Source organism: Periophthalmus magnuspinnatus, chromosome 10 (genome assembly GCF_009829125.3).
Source record: "Periophthalmus magnuspinnatus isolate fPerMag1 chromosome 10, fPerMag1.2.pri, whole genome shotgun sequence".
Lineage (NCBI taxonomy): Eukaryota > Metazoa > Chordata > Actinopteri > Gobiiformes > Gobiidae > Periophthalmus > Periophthalmus magnuspinnatus.
In genome coordinates, this window is record NC_047135.1 from 14,940,462 (window position 1) to 14,959,777 (window position 19,316).

Below are 19,316 nucleotides of genomic sequence, written 5' to 3' on the forward strand. Positions count from 1 at the left end.
TCATTGCCAGATTTTTTATAACGCATGGATGACAATTCTCCGTAAACAAAAACACGATACAAAACTATACACCACAACTTGACAAACCTGTGGTGTGCAATAGTTTCATTAGCGGAATGCGCCCTGATTGTGTCATGTTAGCAGTTAATACCCTCTTAATCTCTCTGTGGCGCCCCCTGCAGGTGGACTGTGTCGCCTCTGGCCTGCCTGATCCTGAGGTTTCCTGGAGTCTTCCCGATGGAACACTGGTCAACAATGCCCTCCAATCAGACGACAGTGGAACCAGACAGCGTCGCTACATCATTTTCACCAATGGGACCCTACTCCTTCACCAAATCGACAAGAAAGACGAAGGAGACTACACATGTACAGCTAAAAACAAACTCGGGACAGACGAAAGGAAAGTTAGTGTCAAAGTCGGACCAAACGCGCCACAAATCAAGTCAAAATCGCAATCTTTAGTTGTGGTTCGATTGGGAGATTCGGCAAAACTTAGCTGCGAAGCGATAGCAGAACCTGCACCAAGAATTATGTGGATATCGCCAAGGAATGCCGCAATTCCAGCTTTATCAGACAAATATGAGATTTTGAACAATGGAATGCTGGTGATCAAGAAAGTTGGGCTTTCTGATGAAGGAAAATATGTTTGCGTAGCCAGGAATTCTGCAGGAGATGATACGAAAAATGTTAAAGTTGAAATTGAGCAGCAAGCACCAAGCATAAATGGTCAAAAAGGGAAAAGTTATGGTAAAGTTATGGCTGTGAACTACCAAACAACTCTTCTGGATTGTAAAGTTGAATCCAAACCAGAGCCTAGGATTTGGTGGGTTACTCCTTATGCACAGTCCTTTGCTGTTGGATATCTCGGAGGGCGATTTCAAGTTCACCGAAATGGAAGCTTGGAGTTACGAGGTGTACGGAAAAATGATGAAGGGCGCTATTCGTGCTTTGCTAAAAATTTGCTCGGAGAATCAACCTTAACAGTTGAAGTTGAGGTTGCGTCAATAGCTGAGAAACCAAGCTTTGCATTCCCAAGTATTGAAATCATTCCAATCAAAGAAGATGGCGGAAAGGTGTTGTTGGAGTGTCCAGCGAGAGGGAAGCCAAACCCAGAGTTTGCATGGCTGCTTCCCAATGGCACGATGCTGCCCCCTGGTGTTAGGTTGCAGAGGTTTCATCATTATTCGAATAACGGGAGTCTAAGGATCTCACAGCCTGTACAGAGCGATAAAGGAGTGTACCGGTGTTTGGCCAAAAACGTGGCAGGACAAGCTGAAAAACGATATGCTCTGGAGGCAGGACGCAAGCCGCTCATCAGGGGATCTGGAGGTGAGAGCTCAGATATGATTTCCAACATAAAGATGGTTGTGTTTGTTAAAATTTGTATAGTTTTCCATATAGGGGCATAGTCGCTTAATATCTCATTTGAGGCGAAAGGTGGCAGAGTGATTGTCTTATAACCAAATTTGTGGTTTAATCACAGCTCACACTGCTGTCCTTGTGCAAGATACTTCATTGTTTCTATGGATTTAGTTTGAGGTTCAGTTCTAAGGTTTGTGGAGATGCAAGCCCACTCAGAGTAAAGACGCATGTTTTTCAGTGCAATAAACACAACCGAAATGAAAAATGAAAATATGTTTTTATTTTAGTTAGTTTAGTTTTAGTGGCTTTAATCAAGTTGTTCCGATTCATTCATAATATACAATTTGTTCATTACAAATTCAGTGTTTCTTCATGCTTTAATACAGCTGTAAACAGTGCAGTTATTATACAAAAATTCAGCTATATTCTTTCAAAAGTTTTAAGGCTACAACCAAGACATTTTATTAATTCTATTCTAATTTCTCTCTCTTCCAGGTGGATTGAAGATTAGTTATGGCCAATCTCTGTTCCTGCCCTGCCTCTCTGATGGCTGGCCTCTCCCCTCTGTGTCCTGGACTTTACCCAACGGCGTTATTTTGGACACGCCCCAAACCATCAGCCGGGTGACTATCTTCACCAACGGGACGCTCCTGGTTCGACATGTAGCCACTTTTGACAAAGGAACCTACACGTGCCGAGCAACCAACTCCTACGGCACCGCAACAGTATCCTACCCTGTAATTGTAACTGTGCATCCTCCGAGAATCACCAGCAGTTTGAACGCAATCACACGAGTTAGCCGAGGAACACCTGTTAGCTTAAGTTGCGTTGCTTCCGGCATTCCCAAACCAGAGATTTCCTGGACGTTGCCGGGAAGAACCACGATTTTTCCGCATAATCGGTACACGGTGCAGGGAGGTGTTCACATGACGGAGGAAGGGAGTCTGGTAATTCAAAACCCGGTGCTCACGAATTCTGGGATTTACAAATGTAATGCCAAAAATGCACTCGGAACAGACTTCAGATCAACATATCTACAAGTGGTTTAAAGACATTTGATTTTGACTTTTTAAACTGAGAAAAACACTCAACAGGGATGCAATAAAGACACAGGAAAAACTGAAAACCTTTAGCCAGCTGAAGGTTCCTGGTTGAATCTTGCCAAACAAAACATTGTGTCCTTAGGAAAGACACTTCTTTTGATTATATCTCTGTAAAACCCTCAGTAATCCAGGTCTGATCCATTGCAAAAGAGAAATAAAATATGTCAAGTGGACAAAACATTGTAGGAGTCAGTTGATTATGATAGGAAAAGCATTCAGCTTAAAAATAAAAAAAATTGACTTCAGATAAATACATGAGAAATGCAAAAAGCTGGGAAGAATTATCCTCAGTTACTTATGTTTTGCGACATAAAGGTATACTATGTGACTTTTCTGATAAAGGGTTGGCCACCTGCTTGTCTCCATGAAGATGTTTTACGTTGCCTGGAGTGTTCCACAGCATGGCATTAAACTTGTATGGCATGGATCAATTCAAATACAGGTGTTTTTGTTGCCTTGAAAAGCATGCATTCTTACTGTGGGTGGGTTCGCCTCTCCACAGATCTGGCCAGTGTCTTGGCTCCATGGAGATACGTTTTGACTGATTTCATTTCGAACATGATAGAACATATAGTAAAAAATAAAACATGAATCAACAATTTGAAAAGGAGTAAGAAGACATTGAATCCTATCCCCAGCTGATTTTCATGTGTATGCTTCTGCCACTGTTTAATTCCAAAGCAATTACATCTCTGTGGAGTCAAGCAAGTGGTGGGTCTTTGATTAGAAAAGTCACAGAGAGTACCTACTAGTACTTTTAAACATAACTGTAGTGTATATTTGTAATATATAATAGATTGTTAGAGGTTTACCCTTCATTGAATTCTATTACTACTCACTTACACTAGTCAAAATAAAGTGTTGTATGTATATAATTTATGTATAAATAATAAAGTGCTGTTTTTATGTAGCCCTATTTTGCCTCATTACCATAGCCAAGAAACTCTCAGTCTACCGTTTGATTGCTGGGTCAGTTGGGCCTTTGTGTGAGGAGTCTGCATCTTCTCCCTGTGCTGGTTTCCCCTTCAAATTAAAATATGCATGACAGACAATCCTCCAGAGGTACTCCCAGTAAGGCTCCATCCCCAAAAACTGGATACTAGTCCTCATCCACAGATAGGATGGGTCAAATGCAGAGGACTCACTTCTCTTTAAGGTGCACAGTGGAACTTTTCAGGGGGACAGTAGTAATAATAATTTGCTTAACCTAGAACGTTCCACAGTATGGTATGACACAAAACTCAACTCCACTGAGACAAGCAGATGATGACACCAGGCCAAGTTACAGATCTGGTCTGTGGAGAGGTGACACTGCTCATATTAAGAATGCATGTTTTTCAGGGTATTTTTAAGCAATTGAAACACCTGTAAGATAGATAACATCTACAACAAAGATAACATCTAACAACAAAGCCATACTGTGGAACATTACAGGCTAAGCAAAAAACAACTCCATAGGGGCAGTCCCCTCACCAGAAAGGTTGCACAGTGCACCTTTAAGTCTACTTCAAGCCCCATTAACTTGTCTTATGCTTAGATTAAAATGAGCTACACTTAATATTGAAAATGTTTGTAAATACAGTATTTTTGTGAAACAGACAGATTGATGCTATGTTAATTCTCCTCCTCTGCTGAATGTAAATGGCTCAGACACTGGACTCTTTGACACAGGACTGAGGCAGCTCTGTCTGTGTGTGGACTGTGTGTGTTTGTGTGTGGATCTGTAGGCAACTATTTTTCTGAACAACAGTGTGTACAACAAACTCTGAATACACAATCTCTGAATACTATCTACTGCTGAGGAGGTGCTTAGGATAAACGGGCCGATAGGAGCAGGGAAAACATCAATAGTTTGCAGGACCTTAAATTGAGTGTAAACATCAAGCTACATTTTTTGTAGTGGTAAGTGCAGTTATTTACTTACTGCCACAGGTGGGTAGTTCTCAGTTACATTTTCTCACTTACATTTACTCAGTTACTTGAATAACTTTTTAAAGAAATTGTACTATGAAAAAGTACTTTTCTAGCAGCATACTTTGACTCCTACTTGAGTAATATTTTTATTGAAGTAAAAGTACTCTTACTTGAGTAAAAGTTGTGGTTACTCTTCCCACTGTGAGTAAGTTTCCAAGTGACAAAAGCTTTATGTTGACAATGTGAAAAGATTTGAACATTTGTATCCTTCTATCCTTTCAAAATATCAGATTGTGTGCATTTTTTTATGTTTTATAATTCAAATTACATTAAAGTTAAATCGTCAGATTTTACATCCAGACAGTTACTCTTATAGTTACTTTTACTTGAGCAGTACCTTTCCCAAATCCTTTTTTTACTCTTACTTAAGTAATTTCTTCCTTCTCCTTTGTGTACTGCAAATATTATTTTTTTATTTTTTTATTTTTTGAAACACCAGTTTTGTTTCTTCAAAATGAGTGAAAGAGAAGGCCAAAACAAGCAGTCTTGGATATTCAGGTGTCACAGTTTTAAATATTATTACGACAATCAATTATTGATCCCCTGTGTTCAATAATTATTACAACTGAGAGCAGATTTTTCTCTCAGCAAACACAATCTCTCCACAATCTCACAAAATCTGTGCTGAATATAAACCATAGTGTAGTTGACTTTGGTGAGTCCTTTGCTCAGGTCTAATGACTTTTATTTAGTGGAATGTGGAAATGTGGTCAGCTGATGCAGTCACATGACCAAAGACCAGTGTGAGAAAAAGTCAAATGACACACAAGGATGTAGGAGGTTGCAAGGGCATCTGACCCACAGGGATAGAGGAGAATGGGAGGGCAACTGACACATAGGGGTATAAGAGAATGGGAGGGCATCTGACACATAGGGATACAGGAGGACGGGAGGGAATCTGACAGGAGCTTGCAAGCATGATGTAATGATGAGAACAAAAGCTATTCTCCACTGGTAGACATTAACATGTTGAAAATTTAAACTAAATTGATTTTGTGCTTTTAAGTCCAAAGTTCTGCTTTAGTTCTGGTTTAGTCCCTGGTTTATTCCTGGATAGTGTGGTCCTACTTACGACTGTAGTTTAGACCTGGTATGTTTAGATCCACTTCTAACCCAAAATAATTAACCAAGAGGAATGCATTGACAATTTGCAATTTAGACAATTTTCCGACATCAGTTTTAACCTATTTGAATTCTTTAGTCTTTGAGAATTAAACGTCCGATATTGCGCTATTTTCTGAACTATGTTATAATCTTGTTTACTCATCAAAAACATACCTGGAGTGTTGTTTTGTTTCATTCACACATGTTTAACACACAAACTCTGCAGATTTAGGCTGACTTTGTTCCACCTTGTGATGTCATGTGGTAATACAGGAAGTGCTCCGCTGTGTTTTTAAACTCCATACACCTTCACTTGTTGTTTATTGTGATGACGTTACGGTGACGGCAGCTCCTATTGTTGTTTTAGATGACTATTCTGATTTAAAATGTGCAAATTGTAACATAATGATCCACGGGTGTCATAGATTATAACTATATAGCAGACAGAAGCACACTATGTCTTCTTTAACTTTAAATTTACCGCTTCATGACATCACAAGATGGAACAGAGCATTTTGAGTTTTTGTCAGACTAATAATAAGGATTACTCAAACATGTATGAATGAAGCGAAACACAAATCCAGGTATGTTTAATGTGGTAAAAACATTATAACATGGCTTAAAGTCAAGTCGATTTCAGGTAATACAGGACCTTTAAAGAATTGTCAGTGAAATCATTGGATGTGTTGCTATTCGTCTGTGTCGCCTTTATCCTCAGCGCCTTCTCCTTTAAGAGCGCGCTGACACCAGACCCTCCTCCATCACTTTACATCCATCCACCGAGCGCCTCTCCTCTCCACAACCACTTCTCGCCTCTCATCTCCTCTGGCATCATGACCAACGAGTCCCCGGAGGAGGACCGAGGCTTCCCGCGGAGGAGCCGAGCCGCGGAGGACAACGTGACCATCCTGACTTCCTCCATGGACTTCCCCCGGCGCAGCAGCGGCAGCCGGAGCCGGGCCAGCACCGCTCAGGACACGGCCTCCACCCTCAGCTCCTCCCTGGAACTCAGCATCCAAACGCGCATCTTCAAAATCATCGTCATCGGAGACTCTAACGTGGGGAAGACGTGTCTGACCTTCCGATTCACTGGAGGAAACTTCCCCGATAAAACCGAGGCGACCATCGGCGTGGATTTCAGGGAGAAGGCGGTGGAGATCGAAGGAGAGACAATAAAGGTATGGAGCAGAGGTTGTTGTGTTGTGTCCGCGACGCGCATGGGAGAATGAACCGTTCAATTCTAAAGCAAGTGCATTATAGCTTAATAATTGTAATGTAATAGAGCTGAACATCCCTGCGTCTCTATGGGGTCTTATTCTTTATGAAACCTTCTAATCCCGTTGTTAACACCTATACAAAAATTTCTGAAATGCCCATGTGTGTCTGATGCCCTCCCTGTGTCTCCATGGAGTCTTAAGTTGCTAACCCTGTAATTTAGACCTCTACAAACATGTTTTCAAATGCATTGGATTCTTGGATTAGTTTAACAGTCTGTATGATACTTCAAAAGCCATGTGTCTAAACGTGTACTGTGAAATTAAACTAGATTTTAAACGAATAACAAAAAATCTGTCAATAAGTAGATTCTAAGATAATTCATTCCAAGTCCGTTTTGTTTATTTTCTTAATTACGCACAGAAATGGCGTCTCAAATTGCTGGTTAAGATGACAGAAAATATTGGCTTTATTTAGTGTTTTGACTATTTTTTCATTTTATTTTGGTGATAAAGCATGCTCCCTTAGCTGTCAAGGGTCAACTAGTTTAGAACACGCGGCGGATGGGGTGAGGGACGTCGCTCTTTTGTCGTTTTTACGCACAGAAAAAAGACGACCAAATGACACGTCCAAATGTGTTTACTGCGCTGAGATTCGTCACTTTGCTTTGTGCCCTTTGTAATGAATAGCTAGTGTTATTTCGGTGATTATTTTTGTTTCTTTGTTTGAGGAGTCAGATATGATGCACTGAGCTTTTAGTCATTTTTACGCACAGGCAGGACCAAATAGATGTAGACTATTTAAAGCTCTAAGGTCGAGTATTCCTGTCTTTGCATTAATAGCCTATTTAAAGATGATAGGTGAAGGCAGTTGGGGTGATGGTGCAGTCTTATAACCTTGGTTTGACAATAAATGCGTTTCCAGAGACAGTGATATTTGCTTTGTCATTGTCAGTGGTGGAAGGTAACAGTAAAAGTAGTAAGTATACAGTTTAAGTATCTGTACTTTACTTGAGTCAATTTAAAGTCAATATTTTTTACTTTTACTTCACTACATTTGAGAACAGGTATCTGTACTTTCTACTCCACTACATTTTTGAGCTGCTGACCTTGACTGAGGATGTTGTCGGGCGGTGGAAGGAATACTTTGAGGATCTCCTCAATCCCACTGTCACGTCTTCCAAGGACGAAGCAGAGACTGGGGACCCAGAGACGGACTCGTCCATCACCCTGGCTGAAGTCACCGAGGTGGTTGGCAAGCTCCTCGGTGGCAAGGCTCCGGGGGTGGATGAGATCCGTCCCGAGTACCTCAAGTCTCTGGATATTGTGGGGCTGTCTAGGCTGACACGTCTCTACAACATTGTGTGGCGGTCGGGGACAGTACTGCTGGACTGGTAGACCAGGGTGGTGGTCCCTCTGTATAAGAAGGGGGACCGGAGGGTGTGTTCCAATTATAGGGGAACTACACTCCTCAACCTTCCCGGTAAGGTCTATTCCAGGATACTGGAGAGGAGGTTTTCGTCCCAGTCGCGGAACACTGGCTCTATACTCTCCATTGGGTGCTAGAGGGCTCATGGGAGTTTTCCCAACCAGTGCACATGTGTTTTGTGGATCTGGAGAAGGCATTCGACTGTGTCCCTCGTGGTGTCCTTTGGGGGGTGCACCGGGAGTATGAACCCCATACCCCATGTTCGCATTGCCGGCAGTAAGTCAGACCTGTTCCCAGTGCATGTTGGACTCTGCCAGGGCTGCCCTTTGTCACTGGTTCTGTTCATTATATTTATGGACAGAATTTCAGGGCACAGCCAGGGGCTGGAGGGGGTGATGTTGTTTGCGGGTGATGTTGTCTTGGTGGCTTCATCGAGCCAGGACCTGCAGTAGGCACTGGGGCGGTTTGCAGCATGTGAAGTGCCTGGGATGACAATCAGCTCCTCCAAACCCAAGGCCATGGTTCTCGACCGGAAAAAGGTGGCTTGCCCTCTCCAAGTGGGTGGTGAGTGTCTTCCTTAAGTGGAGGAGTTCAAGTATCTCGGAGTCTTGTTCATGAGTGAGGAAAGGATGGAGCGTGAGATTGACAGGGGGATCAGTGCAGCATCTGCAGTGATGCGGTCGCTGTATCAGTTTGTTGTGGTAAAGAAGGAGCTGAGTCGAAAGGTAAAGCTCTCGATTTACTGGTCAATCTACGTTCCTACCCTCACCTATGGCCATGAGCTCTGGATAATGACCGAAAGGACAAGATCGCAAGCGGCCGAAATAGGTTTCCTCCGCAGGGTGGCTGGGCACTCCCTTTGAGACAGGTCGATGAGCTTGGCCACACGGGAGGAGCTCAGAGTAGAACTGCTGCTCCTACATGTCGAGAGGAGTCAGCTGAGGTGGCTCAGGCATCCGCTCAGGATGCCTCCTGGACGCCTCCCTAGCGAGGTGTTCTGGGCATGTCCCACCGGGAAGAGGCCCCGGGGAAGACCCAGGACACGTTGGAGGGACTATGTCTCTCGGCTGGTCTGGGAATGCTTTCGGGTTCCATCGGAGGAGCTGGAGGATATGTCTGGGGTGAGGGAAGTCTGGGAGTCCCTGTTTAGACTGCTGCCCCCGTGACCTGGCCCTAGATAAGTCGAAGAAAATGGATGGATGGATGGATGGACAATTTTAGGTATTGGTAATATAAAAAATAAATATACTACTTGATGAGAAAGTGAGATTTACAAATTGTTCATGAGAAGAAATACCTCCATATATTCATAATACAATACAATGTATATTTCATCCAGTCAGTGAGCCGTTTTTGTCATTGTTCTTTTGGTCTGGTTTAGTTCTGGATTTATTACGTATTTTGGTGGAGGTACACTTCTAAGGGACAAATACTTGTCTCCATAGAAATGTTTTTACTTCGTCTGTAATGTTCCACAGCAGGGCATTACACGTGTCTATTTTAAAACATGCCTTCTTTCTGTGGGCGGGCTTGCCTCTCCACAGATCTGACCTGTAACTTGGACAGACAAGTTTAGTGCCATACCGTGGAACATTCAGGTAAAAGAATAAAGGACTCCATAAAGACAAGCAGAAAAGTTACATAGTACATCTTTAAGTAAAATTCACAATCGTGTGTAAAACGTGTATATCCCTCCATCCCTTTGCGCGGTCTTTCTTTGGGTATAGACATGTTCATTTTAAATTCAGACCATTCTTTTCTCCTCTCCATCAGTCTGAGAGAGGATCAGACCACTGGATTTGAGATTGGTTTTCGGATCACATTTGACACAGAAGACTGAGCCACTGTGCTCAGGGCATCACACTCCTCTCTACGTTTAACATTTCATACACTTGTATTGGTCAGTGTCCCTGTATAATGTTGTCATGATACTCAAATTTCAAACTCAATTTCAGTACTGAGGAATAGACTTAATACTTAATGAAAAACACTTTCTTCACACTATAGAATGTGATTTTCAACATTAAATTGTAGTACTGCCATTTATATTACCACGTAGCCTTATATCTGTGTAATCCCTCCCTCATATACTTGTTCTGATACAGCTCAAGATTATTTTAAAGATAATGAGGAAAGGTTCATTTCTGTCCTGTAAATGTGACTTTTTTGCACCGATACGTGCTAAAATTAGTATGTAGTTTCGATACAAATTTTAGTATCGATTAGTATCTGATTTTCGATTCTTTTGACAACCCTATCCCTAATATCCCTAACATATTAAATATAGCATATAGCAAATGGGGAAACAGTTGTATTTCAATTACAGGCTGTACCACTTAAAACTGTTTAATAATTTGCTATAGATGTACAATTTATATTTTAAAATCAAGATTCAATTTCATATTTTAATCCCATCAAGGAGCTTTAACATTTGACAGAAGATTGAAATCTGAACTTTTACACTATAGAAGAATCCTGTGCATTTCAGGTCTAAACTACAGACTTAGCAGCTTTTAGACAAAATAAGACACCATGGAGACGCAAAGGAAGGGCATCTGACACACACCGACATTTCAGAACATGTGTGTAAGGATCTAAACTGTAGGATTAGCAGATTTTACACAGAATAGTACCACTACTACTACTGCTACTACCACTACTACTAATAAAACTACTACCATAATAGTAGTAGTAAATAGACACATGAAGCATACATACATGAGCAGTCCTGTGTGTGCATGCCCTGTGTGTAATAGAATCCTTCATAACGCCTGGTGAATATTTAATGGTGTTCAGATTGAGGCAGAGCTGAAATCAATATGAGACGAACAGAGGAGGAACATGCCCTGGACATGAAACAAAACACAAGATATATTATTGTGAATATTCTCAAATCAGGCTGTGAATATAAGGCCATGTTTCATTTTGTATTGTAGAGTCCGTGTTTCAGCTTTGGTTTTGTACAGATTAGGTTAGTCCTGGATCAGTTCTGGTTTGGTCCTGATTTGGTCCTGGTTTGGTCCTGGTTTGGTCCTGGTTCACTCCTGGTTCGGCCGTGCTTTAGTCTTGGTCTGTAACTCCGTCCTAAATGGCATGTTGTTTAGTCTTTGAGTATGTTTTACCTTGGATTTTTAATTAAAGGTACACTGCGTAACTTTTTTGGTGGAGCGCCCCTTGTTTGTTTTCATAGAGATGTTATTGCTTTGCCGGGAATGTTCCATAGTATAGTTTGTTTTTTTTTTTAAATGATCTCCATGGAGAAAAGTAGGCCAAGGTACTGGTCAGATCTGTGGAGTCGCGAGCCCGGTTGCAGTAAGAATGCATGTTTCTTCCTTTTCTCTTCTCTCTCTCTCTCTCTCTCTCTCTCTCTCTGTCTCTCTCCCACTTTTTGTGTGTGTGTGTCCCCCTTCTTTCTGTCTCTCTGTCTTGCTCTCTCTCTTCCTCTCACTCTCTCTCTCACTCTCTCTCTCTTCAGATGCAGATAGCCCATAATGGTGTGAGTTATTCCCTCTCTTTTGGACATCAGTGCTGTTATAGTCTCCACACATTAACACTGTTAATCTGACCAAACATTATGATGAAACCTTGAAAATCTGCCCTTGAATAATTTACAGCTCTAAAGAGAACTGTATTTCTAGTTTAAATCGATATGAAACGCCACTCATCTCCACCTCTTTTGTTAGAGCGAGGCCTGAATAGATTATGTCAAACAGCTCAGCAATTTGTAAGAAGACACCAAACTGGATTTAGCATTTTAGATGCAAAGACACTACCTTCCCTGTGTGGAATGAATGAATAATACTTGAAATATCTGTGTCTGTTCTATAGTTATAATCTATAACAACTGTGGATCTTTATATTCTACTTTGCACATTTAAAATCACAATATTGATCTAAAACGTCGAAGTCCACTGACTTCCGCATTGCATTGTCCAATCGATCACACTAGAGAGCTGCAGTTTTTTTTTTCCCATTTGAACTACAATGACTTGTGACATTGCAGAATCCTACATGTATCACTGATTAAGAAAAATAAAATTGGAAGACCATGTAAGTGCATGAGCAGCTCACCTGTTGCTGTGTGATAGGTGCAGGTGTAAAATGAATTCACTCACCTTTTTGTTGTTGTTGTTATGTAACAGGTGCAGGTGTGGGACACAGCAGGACAGGAGCGCTTCAGAAAGTCCATGGTGGAGCATTACTACAGAAACGTCCATGCTGTGGTCTTTGTCTATGACGTCACCAAGATGGCCTCCTTCCGCAACCTCCAGACCTGGATCGAGGTCAGAGAGATTCATAGAAATTTTATTTATACCATTTTAATGTAAGACAATTTACTTGGAGATATGTATGCAAACAATTATTTGCCATCCCAAAAAATTGTTTGGGCTTTTCTTGCTAGGGGCAGACATTGCAGTGGTTCTAGTGCTGATTAATATTGCAACTTTTAAAATCACAGGTCGCATATCGAAACATAGACAAAGCAGAGGCTTGATCGAAGGCCATAGACTGGATGTAAATATGGTGAATAATTTAAATGAATGCATTTATAACAGGTTAGACTGAATCACCAAATCTTTACAAAGGCATAGAGCCTCATGTGACTAAAATGTTTGATATTGTATTTATACATTTAGCATTTTTATGTCAATTCAGGAGGAAGCCTACGGGCCAAGAAAAATTTATCTGAGGGCCGCATTTGGCCTCCGGGCCATAGTCTGGAAATATAGATTGATTGTTTAAATAAGTACTATAACATAATAATAATAATAATAATAATAATAATAATAATAATAATAATAATAATAAATACTTTATCACTAACATGACTGAACTCATCATTTTTTTAAAATAATGAAACATATGGGAAGCAAAAGCAACCCTCACTATACTAATCTATTAAAATCATATCTTCTTTCTCCAGGAGTGTAATGGCCACAGAGTCTCTGCCTCTGTGCCTCGAGTTCTGGTGGGAAACAAGTGTGACCTCATCGATCAAATACAGGTACAGAAAGTGCTGTTACCACCACACACTTCCAAAAGGAGGAGGAGTGTTAGTGCCGCAGGGACATGTTTTCACAACTTTCAGAGGCCTGAGTGCAGTTTTACTGTTAAGGTAATGCTAACAGCAACTAGCATGCTAACAGTGCACTTCCTGGTCCACAGAAAATAAAACACTTTATAATTAGATGCAGACAGTACACAGCTCTTGTTTCATACTTTCACAATCTTCTCTACCTCCTACAGGTTCCTTCCAACATGGCGCTGAAGTTTGCAGACTCCCACAACATGCTCCTGTTCGAGACCTCGGCCAAAGACCCCAAAGAAAGTCAGAATGTGGACTCCATCTTTATGTCTCTGGCCTGTCGCCTCAAGACCCAAAAGTCTCTGCTGTACCGGGACGTGGACCGAGAGGAGGGCCGCGTGGAGCTGACCCAGCAGACTGAGGGCAAGAGCAACTGCCCCTGCTAGGACCAAGATGGAGGACACACAGGGAGAGGGGAGGGAGTAGAGGCCAGAGCAACTGCCCCTGCTAGAGCCAAGATGGAGGATACACAGTGAGAGAGGAGAGAGGAGAGGCAAGAGCAATATCTCCTGTTAGAGCCAAGGTGGAGGATGCGATGAAAGGAGAGGCAGATGCATCTGTTCCTGGGGACTGAGTACAACTGCTCCTGCTAGAGCCAAGATGGAGAATGCCCAGGGTGAGGGGAAAGAGGACAGGCAAGAGCAACTACTCCTGCTGGAGCCAAGATGTAGGACACACAGGGAGAGAGAGGAGAACCAAGAGCAACTGCCTCTACTAGAGCCAAGATGGAGGATGCTCAGGGAGAGGAGAGGTGGGAGGAGATGCAAGAGCAACTGCCCCTGCAAGAGCCAAGATGGAGGATGCACAGAGACAGAGAGAAGAAGGGTAAGAGAAGCTATCCCAGCAGACTGAGACGGAGAGCTACTGCTCCTGCTAGAGCCAAGATGGAGAATATAAATTGAGGAGGGACAGGTGGGGGAGTGAGGGCACGAGCAACTGCCCCTGCTACAGCCAAGATGGAGGACATAAAGGAGAGGGAGAGGAGGGACGAGAAGCAGGAGAAATTGCCCCTGCTAGAGCCAAGATGGAGGACATATGGGGAGAGGGGACAGAGGAGAGGCAAGAGCAACTGCCCCTGCTAGAGCCAAGATGGAAGATGTACATGGAGAGAGAGGAGAGAATGGGAACTGACAGCAAGAGCAACTGCCCCTGCTAAACCTAAAGTGGAGGATGCACAGGGAGGCAGATGAGGAAGGAGAGCAACTGCTCCTGTTAGAGCCAAGATGGAGGATGACCAACACCAAATCCTTTACAACCACAAAAAATATGACACCTACATGAGTTGGGCATAGCAAAAGTTGGATAGAATTTGGTGCTTAAACCTCGGCAGGTAGATGGGCCAGTGATGTGATAAAGGGAGATATGGTTGTGCTAGATGTGGAGGTCTTTCTGTTAGGATTTATGCATCAACTTTTTTCAAAACTTGCCTCCTCCAAGTTTGGGGATACACATTTTGAGAAATAGATTTTGGCCAAGCAAGACCTCTCACAACAGCCTGTGCACAACTGCCCCTGTTGGGGACCAAAGAGACAAGATGGCCGACATCAAGATGGAGCAGTGACTGAAGACAGCAAGGGCATTTTACATTTTAAATCATTGGACTTTGAAAGTTGGGATTTCAAATTAAACAAGTAAAGACTGAATTTTGGTAAACGCTTTTTGAAATTTCATATTTATTATTATATTGATAATGTTGCCTTTGAGTTTGTTGATGTATTTTTTGCCATTTTGGTTTACATGTAATTAAATATTGTGTGTCCAATACAGGCCAGTTTCATGAAGAGTTTGCATTAAATAATATTATCCATTAACCCATGTATTCACTGTAGAACTAGTTTGTTTTTGTTTTTTTGTTTTTTGGGTTTTTTTTTCTCATTTCTCATTGTAGAATCCCTCTAGTTTAAACTGAGGTGGGGGACAGAATCTGCAATTTAACTGTCAGATTGCAGATTTGTTGACTTGGTTTATGGTTATGTAATTATGGGCCTATCCACATGAAACAAAAACTGGCATAAAGTTCAACGTCTTCTCTGTCAGTATAAATAAATTAAAGTGAAATTATTTGTTCTTAATAGCTTAAGAAAGTGGTGCCATCATTCAACCCCACAGAAGTGACTGTTAAACCATAAGATTAATCTATTAATGTGGAGCCAATCCCAAAGAACATTTGTGGATCATAAGGAGATTTCTTTCAAAAATAGTTAAGTTATAAATGCCCCTGCCCTCCATCTGAGATTATGACATTATGACATTCTAGAAGGTGAACACAATCTGTAGAAAATCCCTCTTTGTGAAACTGGCCTTATATATCTTGAATGCCTTCCACATTTTAGCAATTAGACATTAGAGTTCTGATTGCCTTATAAAGTGCTTTTAAAATGTGTTGATTTACATCTTAAGTAGCATAAATATGGTCTACATGATAAAGAAGGTCCAGGCATTTCAAACACTGTGACAATAGTGATGGTCATCAGTTTCTAAATATAAAAAAATGAACATGATAATGACTAATAACAATACAAGAGTTTGACTAAATACTAAGCCAGGACTAAACAAAGAACTAACTAGACTAAACAAAATTGCACACTTGTTTTGTTTTGGTCCTGTTTTAAACCCAGTTTTGTCCAGAACTGTTGGTCCTGTTGCAGTCCTGCTCTCGTCCATGTTTATTTTACAGGTACTATGGCAAAGCTGTAGTCTAATTGCGATTTTTGCATTGTAATTGTTGTAATTATCATTATGGGTATCATTAAGAAGTTGCCAACTCAATACATCAATACATAGGACACGATACGATCCGTATCTCGGTACAGTGCATTTGATACAATTTAATACAATATATTTCAAATCGATTCGATACAGTTAGGTGAAAAATAAACACTTTTGGCCCTTTACTTAAGTGATCAACCCCATTTTTCACAAAAATAAATAAAACATTAATGTTGCATTTATCATCCATGTATTGAACAAAATACATTTTGTGTAGAGCATGTCACTAACTAGAAGAATACATCAAACTGTTGCATTGGCCATTGCTTATTCATCCACAGCTTATAAGAGCTCAACATTTACTTATACAAAGGGACATATGCAGTTTAATTGCTCTAAAGTAAAGAATGAAATATGAACAGATGCAAAAATCCCATGTATTTCAGAACATGTTTGTTGAGGTCTAAACTACAGGTTCAAGATTTTCTATTTGAAAAATTTATATTTGACCCTTTGCAGAGGACATTCTATTATTTAAATAATTCATTACATTTATGTCAACTCAAATTGTGATTAATTGTGCAGACCTAGTTTTAGTTTTAACCAGAAATGCACCAAGAATACACCAGATCTAACCTAGGTCTGAACAAGGACTATACCTGGGCTAAACCAGGTCTGAACCAGAACTACACCAGGATTAAGCCAGAACTGGACCTTGAGATCCAAGGACACAGGGAGAGTCCTTGAGTTGGCCCTGAGATGTATTGATTTAAGGACAGATCCTGTTTCACAATATGCAACACTAATGTACTGCTTTCTGCACATGGACCACTGTTTTAAACTGTTCTAATTGTAAATAAATGGGACGAGGGGCATTACAGACCAGTGCACTGACCACACACACATAATGATAACATTTTAACCAATATATTCACTGAAGCAATCAAACATTCAACTCTTTAATTTTTATTTCACATCTACTGGTGTCAGACATAAAAACGTGTCTTTTTGTTTGTTCTTAAGTAATTTGCACATAATTTATAAATATATCACACATTTAAAAGCATAATGAACTTGTAGATTGTAATGTTGTATTAATTTCAAAAGCTGCTAAATGCATTGCGTTCATTTCCTATGTGTTTTATATTGTCATTCACATGGGTTTATTCCAGTTTCTTAATCAAAACAGATAACAGTACAATCTCAATTTATTAATTAACAAATGCCTTAATTATGGTGAAATTTTGTATTATTACTCCTATTTATTCTTTACGTCATGTATTCTATGAAACCATTTTAAACCATCTAAATTTGGCTTTTAACCCAGCCATAATGTGATGAAATGTAGTGTCCTCCTCAAACCATGCCTGGAGTTATGTTTTGTTTCATTCACACATGTTTCAGTAATCCTGCACATTTAGTTTTCTCCCTCTAAACAGCTCACAACGCTCACTGTACCTTGTGATGTCATCAGGTAGTACTCCAGAAGTGCTCCTCTGTGTTTTTAAAATTCATTCACCTTTAACAGAGTCATTATTTCAATACCTTGTGCAGCTAACCAACTTTGACTTAAACAGCTACTATTTTTAACCTGATTTAAACTGCAGATGGAGTCCTTGCGCCCTCTCCTGGATAACCCATGAAACAGGACCTTTAAGATGTTTTCGTGATTGTAAATCTTTTGCATTCGTTGTAAATTCTCCTTTTTAAGTGACTGTATTGCTACTGATAAACTTGAAAAACTGGCCAAGTCTCATTTGTTTGTGGTTTATCTGAATCCATTTATTAGGAAATTAGTGACTAGGTTTATTATCCATTTACACAAAGGTGATATTGAAAAAGAATCATTGTACTCAAATAAGAGTTCTGTAAATTTAAAATAAAATTATGCATGCAGGTCAAACGTTTCCAGTTAATCTGCCGATGTTGTGGTGTGGTTGGATAAATACAGCAGGAGAATGGTTCTTGTCACTCATAGAAATGATCAGGCAAAGCTTCTACACAGCTCTAGACATGAAATTTAAAATCAAAAACTTATATACACTTCCTTTTGTATTGTATGTATGTATTTATGTATTTATTTATTTATTTTATTCTCTTATGCTTATTCACAGAGACTGGTGCATGGACATATGGACTTTGGAACACCCAATTGATCCAAACCAGGTCTAAACCAGGACTATCCCAAGACTAAACCAGACCTACTCCAAAAAACAGGAATACACCATGTCTAAACCAGGTCTAAACAGTCTACAGGTAGAATCCAAAACTACACCAGGACAAAACCAGGTCTAAACCGGGACTACAGCTGGACTAAACCAGGACTATAACTATTCTAAACAGGAATACACCAGGACTACAAAGTCTACACCAGCACTAAACCAGCATAACACTAAGGAAGGTCTGCTTGTCTCTCTCCGCAGGATTTCAAATTTCACTGACCTACAATCCCTTACAATTCGATCCGTTTGTGTCGACATTCTTGCTCCTCAGTCTTCACCTCCTCCTCCTCTTCCTCCTCTCTCCCTTTAGCTCCCAAAGCACAAAATACTTTTACCATGTGCAGGCTGGTCTGTGAGGACATAAAACCAAACATGTTACAATCATTAAGATGTTTTTTTAAAAGCGAAATCTGCTGCATCATCCAAATCACATCCTTTAAAAGTGATTAACATAAACCAGAGAGAGACTCGTGCAAATGGAATTCTTTTTAGAGGAAAAATGTGCTTGGGAGCTTGACATATAAAGTTTTCATGAGAAAGTGTTTGATAAATGAGAGTTTTATGATGATGTGGGAAGATTTTCAAAGGAACAAAAACTAAAACCAGATTGAGGTGTTAGGGTGATATGGTCATGCAAATAATAGATTTTTTATTGATTCAACGAGTCCATGATCAGCTTGGGTCTTTTTGATCAACAGGTCTAGAGCCAGTCCTCAGTCAGTAAAAGTGTGTGGTTTGGAGCAGATTCAAGACTTTGATGGAAGAAATTAGACATTTCTGTGTATTAATTAAACTCCTTCAGGAAAATGGAATGGCAGAAGAGCATCTGGAGCAAAACCTGTGCCAAGATTGAAGATTTAAAGACTTAGTTAATGTCTTATCCCTGTACAATATTAAAAGTGCACTGTGTAACATTTCCGGTGGAAGGTCTGCTATCTGCTTGTTACCATGTAATTGCTTTGCCTGGAATATTCTACAGTATGGTATTAAACTTCCCCATGGAGGCAAGCAACTGTTTCCCCCCGGCTGGATCTGTGAAGAGGTGAGCCAATTCACAGTATTTTTATTTAATTTTTTATTTTTTCGCTGAATAAATGCCAGCCAGATAAGTTT

The 19,316-nt window shown here is 40.5% G+C and overlaps 2 protein-coding genes across 2 annotated transcripts in view; both read left to right on the forward strand.

The window, feature by feature from the left end:
* The window catches only part of si:ch211-159i8.4 (matrix-remodeling-associated protein 5), a 39,990-nt gene extending 37,519 nt beyond the window's left edge, over nucleotides 1-2,471 (forward strand). The window contains exons 16-17 of the mRNA XM_055224669.1: nucleotides 183-1,329; nucleotides 1,858-2,471. Coding sequence (XP_055080644.1) covers nucleotides 183-1,329; nucleotides 1,858-2,411 — 1,701 coding nt within the window. The 3' untranslated portion in view covers nucleotides 2,412-2,471. The remainder of the gene's footprint in view (nucleotides 1-182; nucleotides 1,330-1,857) is intronic.
* Nucleotides 2,472-6,320: 3,849 nt separating this feature from the next.
* Nucleotides 6,321-13,739, forward strand: rab33a (RAB33A, member RAS oncogene family). The gene is made up of 4 exons (XM_033974281.2): nucleotides 6,321-6,721; nucleotides 12,329-12,469; nucleotides 13,111-13,191; nucleotides 13,434-13,739. Exons 1-4 carry the CDS (start codon nucleotides 6,377-6,379, stop codon nucleotides 13,656-13,658), a joined length of 792 nt encoding a protein of 263 aa, XP_033830172.1. The 5' UTR covers nucleotides 6,321-6,376; the 3' UTR covers nucleotides 13,659-13,739.
* The last annotated feature ends 5,577 nt before the right edge of the window (nucleotides 13,740-19,316 follow it).